General features: G+C 41.0%; 1 protein-coding gene across 1 annotated transcript in view; it reads left to right on the top strand.

Moving 5' to 3' along the window:
* Positions 1-276: 276 nt before the first annotated feature.
* The window catches only part of Polg2 (DNA polymerase gamma 2, accessory subunit), a 19534-nt gene continuing 10395 nt past the window's right edge, over positions 277-9415 (top strand). The window contains exons 1-3 of the mRNA XM_010616766.3: positions 277-1014; positions 8529-8655; positions 8768-8873. Coding sequence (XP_010615068.1) covers positions 471-1014; positions 8529-8655; positions 8768-8873 — 777 coding nt within the window. The 5' untranslated portion in view covers positions 277-470. The remainder of the gene's footprint in view (positions 1015-8528; positions 8656-8767; positions 8874-9415) is intronic.

The following is a 9415-nucleotide window of genomic DNA, read 5'->3' as shown; positions in this document are numbered from 1 at the left end:
TAAGACTGGTAAGGTAAATGGTGACTTGGAGTCCCTGTGTTGGTAGCTTAGCAAGATTCAAATCTGGAGATGTAGCGTAGATCCTGAACAGAATAAATTGTGGAGAGAGTATTTTTAGTTTGATGGTAAGAACAGTAGCTACAGCACTATTGGGAAGTCAGGTGGTGGGAATAATCTATGGGTGCTGATGCGGAAGTTGGTCCGCGGTGGGTGGGTGGTTGGGGACCTGCAGAACGCCATCAACTGCTAGTCTGGGGCGGGGGGGGGTAATTCGGTAACAGCATCTGTCCACCATGGCCCTTGCGACAAGCCTGAGGGGAGCTGGCCAGAACGCCAGGACTTGCTTCCGGGGGCGGGGCCGGCTGAGTGAGCCGCTCACTTCCTTCGCGCCTGCGCCGTGGGCCCCTTCCGCCGCTACGTTTGTGGCGGTTTATTGGATGGGGCATGGTGCTCTTTAACTCTTGAAAGAGATGCGCTCAGACGCAACAGTCAGGGCCTGCCACAAAGTCTGCAGGCGACTGTTGTCTGGGTCGGGGGGTCGAATAGGTGGTGGGCAGCCTGCGCCATTGACGGAAAGGAGTAAGTCCCTCGGAGGACACCTACGGTCCCGCATGGAGCGTCCCCCGGAGAACGAGCAGACAGAGGGTAGTGAGGCGCTGCTAGAGGTCTGTCAGAGGAGGCATTTTCTTAGCGGAACCAAGCAACAGCTTAGCCGAGATTCTCTTCTGAGCGGGTGTCACCCTGGCTTTGGATCTCTGGGTGTAGAGTTGCGGAAGAATCTGGCCGCACAATGGTGGTCCTCCGTGGTCGTGTGCAGGGAGCAGGTTTTCGCGGTGGGCGCCCTGCACCACGGCCCAGGCCCTTCGCTTCCCGAGGACAGGGCCTTCAGGTTAGTTTCTGCAGAAGCTCTACGTGAAATCTTACAAGACAAAGAACTGAGTAAGGAACGGCTAGTAGCGTTGCTTGACAACTTATTAAAAACTTCTGGGACGCTACGGGAGAATCTTCTTCACGGTAGGATTCTTCGCGATTTCATGCTTCAAACAGGTTTGGGGTGGAAAGGCAAGTTCACCCAAGTTTGGGGATTGCAACTGTTAATTCCCACGCAAGGAAAGTTACCGGGATCTCATCTTTCTGAAGTCGGTTTTTTAACAGTATCCTTTTTTAAATTTTCATTTTTTATTAGTGCATATTGGTTCTACACCTTAATGGGTTTCATTTTCGCAGATTCATACATACATATAATATACTTTGATCATTTTTACCGCCGTCTCGCTCTGCCCTCCTGCCTAGTTTCACGCTTTTGTTTTCTTTTGTTTCCGGACAGGGTCTTGTTTTGTAATTCATCTAGCTTAGACTGGCTTCCATAGCCCAGACTGGCTTCAATCCCGATGCAGTCCCTCTACCTCAGTCTCGAAAATGTTGGGATTACAGGAGCGCACCACCACACCTGGCTTACTTTCACATGAGTTTCAATTTGTATGATGTACTTTGATCATGTCCATCCCCTCATTACCCACCCTTTCAGCACCCCCCTCAGTCTTTTGTCATCTAATTATGATTTCCATTCTACTTTCTTGTCATCTTTTAGATTCACATATTGAGAAGAACATGACACATTTGTCTTTCTGAGTCTGGCTTATTTCACTCAACGTGATCTCAAGATCTGTCCACTTTTCTGTTAAAAATTTTGTTATGATGCCTGACGTGGTGGCGCACACCTGTAATCCCAGCACTAGGCAGGCTGAGACAGGAGGATCGCTGTGAGTTCGAGACCAGCCTGGGCTACATAGTGAGTTCCAGGTCAGACTCAAATACATAGTGAGACCCTGTCTCAAAAACAAACAAAAAAAAAAAAAAAAATTTTTTTTTTTTTTTTTTGTTATTTATGACTGAATAATACCCCACTGTGTGTCTATACCACGTTTTCTTTTTGTATTCCTCTCCTCAGGAACCTATGCTAGTACCATAACTGGGTATTGTGAATTGTGTCACAATAAACAAGGGTGTGCAGGTATTCTTATAATGTGCTGACTTTAATTCCTTTGAGTATATACACCAAGCTGTGATATAACTAGATCAAATGGTTGCTTTATTTTTAGTTGCCTTTGTTTTTGTTTAATTTGGTTTGTTGTTGTTGTTTTAAACAGGGTCTTACTATGTAGTTCAGTCTGGCCTTAAACTAAGGTTGGCTGGTCCTACAGTGGCAGCAATCCTGCCTCAGCCTACAAAGTGCTAAATTACAGGCATGTGCCCCCACATCCAGCTGTATTTTTAGTTTTCTGAGAAACCTCCATGACTGCTACAATGACAGTACAAATTTACACTCCCACCAGCAACCCAGAAGTGCTCCTCCCAATTCCTGCCAACATTTATTTTTTTTTGTCTTTTGTTTTTTGTATTCTGCAGTAGCCACTCTGACTGGGGTGAAGTAGACGCTCAGTGTGGTTTTGATTTGTATATCCCTAATGGCTAAAGATGTTGAGCATTTTTTCATATACAGGTACTGGCCATTCCTATTTCTTTTAAGCCCTGTTCAATTCATTGATTGGACTATTTGAGTTTTTGGTGTGTTTTTGAGTTCTTTATATATTCTAGGCATTAATTTTCCATCAAAAGAGTAGCTAGTGAAGATTTTCTCCTATTCTCTAGGCTATCTCTTTACTTTCTTAGTTTTTTTTTCCCTTGCTGTGCAGAAACCTAACGATGTAGTTCCAATTGTTAATTCTTGCTAGTACTTCTTGTACTATTGGAGTCCTATTGAGGCAGTCTTTGCCTGTGCCTAATTCTTTGTATTTCCCCTCCCTGTGTATTCTTCAAGCAGTTTCAAGTTGTTTGTAGCTTGGCTTTTGATCGATTTTGAATTGATTTTTATACAGGGTAAGAGGACTATAGTTTCAGGCTTCTGCAAGTGGACATCCATCTCCACTTTTTCCAGCACCATTTGTTTTTTGTTTTTGTTTGGTTTGATTTTGTTTTTTGAGACAGGGTCTGGCTGTGTAGTTCTCACTGGCCTTGAACTCACTTGTAGCCCAGGCTGGCCTTGAACTCGAAGCAATCCTCCTGTCTCAGCCTCCCAAGTGCTAAAATTACAGGTGTGTACCACTACCATGCTCTGTACCATTTGTTATTTTCGACTCCTGTGTGCAGAATCAGATAGCTGTGATTGGCATGGATTTTATTTCTGTGTCCTCTATTCTGTACCATTGGTCTATGTGTTATTGTTGTGCCAGTACCTTGCTATTTTCGTTACTATGACTTTGTAGTATAATTGTTCCCCCAGTACTAGGCATTGAACTCAGAACCTTCACACTGCACTACATCCCTTTATTTTTATTTTGAGAGACTAATTTACCCGGATTTAAATTTGTGGTCCTGCTACTTCATCTTCCCAGAATGGTGGAATTACAGGTGTTTGCCACCATACCCAGCTGAAATTAGACATCTTAATCTGCTTCGCTCTTTAGTTTTTGTTTGCTTGTTTGTTTGTTTGTTTGTTTGTTTGTTTGTTTGTTTGTTTGTTTTTGTGTTATAGCGATGGAAATCAGAACCTTGTGCTTGCCAGGCAGGTGTAATGCCACTGAGCTACGTCCCCAGCCCTGTTCTTTAGGTTTGCTTTGGCTATTGTGGGTCTTTTGTGTTTCCATACGAATTTTAGGATTATTTTTTCTTGTCCTGTAAGAATGTCATTGGTATTTTGATGGAGATACCATTGAACTTGTAGATCACTTTTGGTAATATAGCCATTTTAACAATATGAATTCTGCCAGTCTATGAATGTGAGAGTCTTTCCACCTTGCAGGGTCCTCTTCATTTTCTTCAGTGTTCTGAAGTTTTCTTTGTTAGAGGTCTTTTACCTCTTTGGTTAGATTGATTAGCAGGTATTTTACGTGAAGCTATTGTGAATGGAATGCTTTTCCTGATTTCTTTCTCAACTAACTCATTATTGATGTATAGAAGAGCTATTTTTTCTTAGTATTGAATTATTTCCTGTTACTTTGCTGAATTTATCAGCTCTAAAAGTCTTTCGGCAGAATCTAGAGTCTTCTAAGTATAGGATCATGTCATCCGCAAACAAAGATACTGTGTCTTTTCCCTTGCCTATTTATACTATCCTTTTTGTTTCTTTCTCTTGCATAGTTGCTCTAGCTAGAATTTGAAGAACTGCACTGAATATAGTGAGACTGAACATCCTTGTCTTGCACTGTTCATCTTCGAGAAATTCTGCCTTTCTCATTTGGAACTATAGAGTCATTTTAAATATTTTAAATATCCACGGTTGTGAAAATTAGTGCCTAAACTATAGTAGCCTTTTAAACATTTCCTTAAGAAATAAAACAAACTAGAACAAGCCGGTGATTAATGTGATAATTTTGTAGTACTTTATTTCATGACGGCTTTACTTTGGGGCATTAAATCACTGCTCATTTATCATGTCCCAAGCAAATCAGTCTTCTCTTTCCAATCTCTGTTAGATGAACTCTAACATTATCTAAGTCACAGACTTAGAAAATTAGGCTTAGTTTTCTTAGATATCTACTCACTGAAGCATGTGTTTTATATGCCAGGCATTTTCTTGCCTTTAGGAAGCTTAAACAGTACTTGCCAGGTCCTTTGGCTGTTTGGTATTTTTAGTTTAGAATTACCCTGTTTGCCTCTTTTCTGTTCCTAGTGCTTTTGCTCTCTTCTGTCCTGGATCTGAACTATTGTGACAGACTATTTATGAATAGCTTTTAAAGTTTCTTTTTAAAAAATTCCTAGCCATTTTGTTTCCAAATGTAGTTTTTGCCATGTTATCTTTCATCTGTGACTAATTACACTTTAGATCTTTTCTTCAATTTGTCATCAACTTACTTGAATACATTAGTCACATTTTAAAGTCCGTGTCTAATAATACATACATATCTGTTTCTAATATCTTTTTCGGTGGACTTTTGGTCATTTGGGCTTTTCTTCTGAGATGCTAGATAATTTATGTATAAAATGTTGTAGAAATAAACTGAAGCTTTTGGCCCAGGTATGTCCAGCTCGTGGGCCACAGGTTAGATACACCTACTTTGTTAAGCAGTGATTTATTCTTCCTGGGAGGACTTTTGCTTTTGGTAGGCACCTAGAGTGGGGCATATCTTCTTTTTTGTTTTGTTTTGGTTTGGTTTGGTTTTGGTTTTTTGACACAGGGTCTCACTATGTAGTGAGACTGACCTGGAACTCACTATGTAGCTCAGGCTGGTCTTGAACGCACAGTGATCCTCCTGCCTCAGCTTCCCGAGTGCTGGGATTACAGGCGTGTGCCACCACACCCGGCCATATCTTCTTGATAATCAGGGACTAGGCTGGTTAGAAGTTGGGCTTCATTCTTTTCACTTCACCTCTGTCCTCTTTGAGTGTAACCTTCTAAGTGTCCCCAGTGAAAGCCTGGTATGTTTACCAGGGCCACTTCTCTTGGTAGTCCAGGAAGTACAATTTTTGTAAATCTCAGTCTCAGCATATAGCAGGAAGCTGTGCTTAGCATTTCAGCTTCCCAGCTCTTCCACTTGAGAATTTAAAAAGTAGCACTATCTGTTGAGTTTACCTTTCTTCCCTATGCTCTAGATCTTGGACTCTCAAGTTCCTTGCTGCTTAGGTAGCTCTTCTGTCTTAACAAAGATTTTTAGGCATTTCTCTTTTTTGAGGGGGGTAGTATTGGAGATCGAATTCAGGACCTTGGCACTTGCAAGGCTGGCAATGGTAGCACTGAGCTAAATCCCATTTTCTGATTATTTACAACCTAGTCTACCCAAATCAGAGAGCACACTGCTAACGTGGATTGGGATGTAGAATAAAGAACAATGGAGACTTAGTGGGGCAGGAAGGGGAGTGAAACAGGGTCTCAGTAGTTCAGCGATGTAGCCTAGGTTGGCCTCAGTCTCATGGTGATTCTCCTGCCTCAGCTTCCCAGGTGCTGGGATCACAGGCATGTGCCACCAGGCCTGGCTCCACAGAGACATTTTGAACTTTTCTTGGTTCTAAATAGAAATGTTGGAATTATACTTTTGAAACTTTTTATTGGAGCAAATAGGCTAATGTTATAGAACCAAGATTTTTAGTACCAGTTGTCACACCCAGTTCCCAGAAGTTGATTTTTAAAATGAACCCATGCTTGAATATGTTAGTTACTTTTCTCTTGTTGCCGAGACAAAATACCCAGCACCCAAAATTAAATAAAGGAGTAAAGGTTTATTGTAGTTCACAGTTTGTAGAGGTTTCTGTTCATAGTTAAGTGTCTTGGAGGCAGGGTGGCCTGGCAGAGGAGTATTGTAAAGAAGAAACAGTTCATGGTGGGCAGAAGGCAGCAAGCAACTAAGTAATGAAGCAGCAAGAGGTGGCAGTTCTCTTTCTTTCCCTTACCCAGGTTACATGCATATAATGCGGGTAGCACTCACGCCCAGGGTGGGCCTTCCCATATGTACTCCCAGAACTATGCCAAACCAATCAGTGGAGGGATTTAGTAATCACACACTCTTGATCCCAGCCTCACAGATTTAATCCCAGGATCATACACTCTAGATCCACCCACCTGTAAAAAGCCCCACCTGTGAGACTTTGCCAGGACAACTGGACGCAAGCCATAACACTGGTGAAATGGCTATTTCCAGGGTGGGGCCTTGGAACACTTAATGGTGCTTGGAAAGCAAAGAATTGTTTGGAGATTAGTGAATCATGTCCAAGGGACACAGATGCTGGTTTAAAGAGTGCTGCCACTGGCTAAATTTGGCACAAACTAAGTATTAAAGTAAATACTGATGGCAATGAATCAAAACACACAGTAAAATAAAATCTTGGAGTACATAGTGTGATTTAAAAAAATAGCTGAATCTGAGGGTAGAGAAGAAGTAGCATATAGAAAGTTCATGTTTCTCCAGAAGTTATGCAGTAAATACAGAAGGAAACAGATTTGAAAATTCACCATTTTAGTTTCTATCCCCAGTATAATGGATTCAAACAAATATTGATGAATTCTAAATTATTGGGTGAAAGATCTTTGGAGAGTAAGATATTGTTGAATAGGGCTGGGGATTTAGCTCAGTGGCACAGTGCCTGCCTTGCAAGCACAAGATTCTGAGTTCGAAATCCTAGTACCACCCCACAGAAAAATATTGTTGAGTAGATATTTACAAGGTTTAATCAAAATATATGATGAGGCCAGAGATTTAATTTAGCTCAGTGGTGCTGCTGCCTGCCTCGCAAGAGCAAGGTCCTCAGTTTGTTTCCCGGTACCAAACAAACAAAAACAACAATAGCAACAACAAAATATATGGTAAATGTTTTACTTTTTTAAAAAATTACAGTAAAAAAACCACATTGCCATTAGTCTCCTTCAAAATACTTCCCCTTCTTTTGAACACACTTATCCCCTCCACTTTTTAACGCAGTTCTGGAAGTCCTATTTTATGAGTGTCTTTACAAGAGGTGATCAAAAATACAGAGAATGCTACTGCCAAGTGTCATCCAGTGGTAAATGTAGTTAGTTTTCCTCCACTTTGCTCACCAGACCCGGTTCCATGCAACTCTTGGCTCTTCCCCAAAGTCAAAACGAAAGGCAAACATTTTCGTGGATAACATCAGTATAGCAGCAACAGCGACACCACTACTTGTACTGCCTTCACCAAATGAGAAGTTTGATTTTGTCAATAATGGGCTAATTTGATACTGTATCCCTCTTGTTATGATTCAGTAAGATAGAGATACCAACAATGTATTCCTGCTAAAAGCAATGAACTCCAATTATAAGACATATACCAAGTGTGCGATAATGTATGACCAGCCTAAACTCCAATCCAAAGCCATTGTCACTACAAGCCATGATGAGGGGAAAGAGTCAGAGGCAATATTCTCAGTTATTGAAGAGACCTAATCAGAATGTGTATAGACCTTAATTAGAAAGAGAAGAACAAAAAAACGATATTTGGGTTGACAGTCGGAACAAAAAATACCAACCACATGTTGGGTGATATAATGGGATATGGTTAACTTTATGGTACAGTGAAGGTATACAGAGAATATTTTTGTTTTAGGGGATGCATGCTGAAGTGTTTGGAAGCCAACAGAAAGAAAACATGGCAAATGATAATTGATGAATCTTGGTGAAGGGTATTCAGGACTCTACCATTTCAACTCTCATGTAGATTTGAAAATCTTCAAACTAAAAAGTTGAGAAAGTTGCTTAAATTAAGTGGTAATTAAGATAATATTAGGCTGGGCGTGGTGGTGCACGCCAGTAATCCCAGCACTAGGAGGCTGAGGCAGGAGGATAGCTGTGAGTTTGAGACCAGCCTGGGCTACATAGTGAGTTCCAGGTCAGTCTTAGCTACACAGTGAGACCCTGTCTCAAAAAACCAAAAAAAGAAAAAAAAAAACAAAATTATTAGCCCCATGCTACTTGTACTAGCGTGTTGAGGTTGTTATGCTCTTAGTTTGTCTCTAGGTTGACACAGGTGGTTTTGGTTTGTGGGATAGATTCATAAAGTGATTGATTTGTCTTTTAACAGGTGCCTTGGAGCGCTACATTAACTGCCTAGATCTGGTAAACAAGAAGCTACCTTATGGACTTGCTCAGATTGGAGTGTGTTTTCATCCTGTTTCTTATGCTAAGCAGATACCTGATGGTGTTCAGAGGTATAAAATGTGGTGGTTAATTTGGCCTTGTATTTTAATAATGAAGACCCATCTCTGGGGACAGGTTTACATTTTCCAGATAAGCTAACTTTGATATTTTTGCTGTCTAAAGAATTGGTGAGAAGACCGAAGCTTCATTGGTATGGTTTACTTCTTCGAGGACTTCAAACCAGTGGCTTGATTTCTGGTTGCGTCATCGACTGCTGTGGTGGAGAAAGGTCCTACTCTAATTAACTTAATAGCTAACACATAAATTTTCTTAATGTGTCAGCGGTAAAGTGCTTGTATTACACGTGAAATTTGATTGCTACAGCTAGGTCATATTTGCAAGAGACAGCTCTAGTAAACTGACAAATACAAGTTTAAAACTTGGTAGTGATTTTCATTGTTCCAGGTGACGAGGTTACTTTTGTAGAGGCATTTGTTGTGCTCAGATGCTTTTGTTCATAAGCTTTTATGTTCGAGGGAGAGTCCCACGCCCTCGCCTGCATTCTGGCTAGTGTGAAGTTGGACCCTTGCCCCCTTGTTCAGCTTCAGCTTTTGGTTCCTTCCTCGATGAATTCTCCATCTTAGCCAAAATGGCTCTGTAATTTAAAATTAAGCTTTAGTAGATGGAGAAGTGGTGAAGCGGGCATTTTTGTCTGGCTGTTGTCCTATCTTTTCCCACCTCCTTTTGGTGGTACTAGGAATTGAACTGGGTAACATCTTCAGCCCTTTTAAAAAATTTTTTTGGGGTTTTTTTTTTTTTTTTTTTTTTTTT

This window comes from Fukomys damarensis, unplaced genomic scaffold, assembly GCF_012274545.1.
Source record: "Fukomys damarensis isolate Sample0158 unplaced genomic scaffold, DMR_v1.0_HiC HiC_scaffold_23, whole genome shotgun sequence".
Classification (NCBI taxonomy): domain Eukaryota; kingdom Metazoa; phylum Chordata; class Mammalia; order Rodentia; family Bathyergidae; genus Fukomys; species Fukomys damarensis.
The sequence above is the reverse complement of the archived record's forward strand: the minus strand, read 5'-3'. Positions and strand labels throughout refer to the sequence as shown.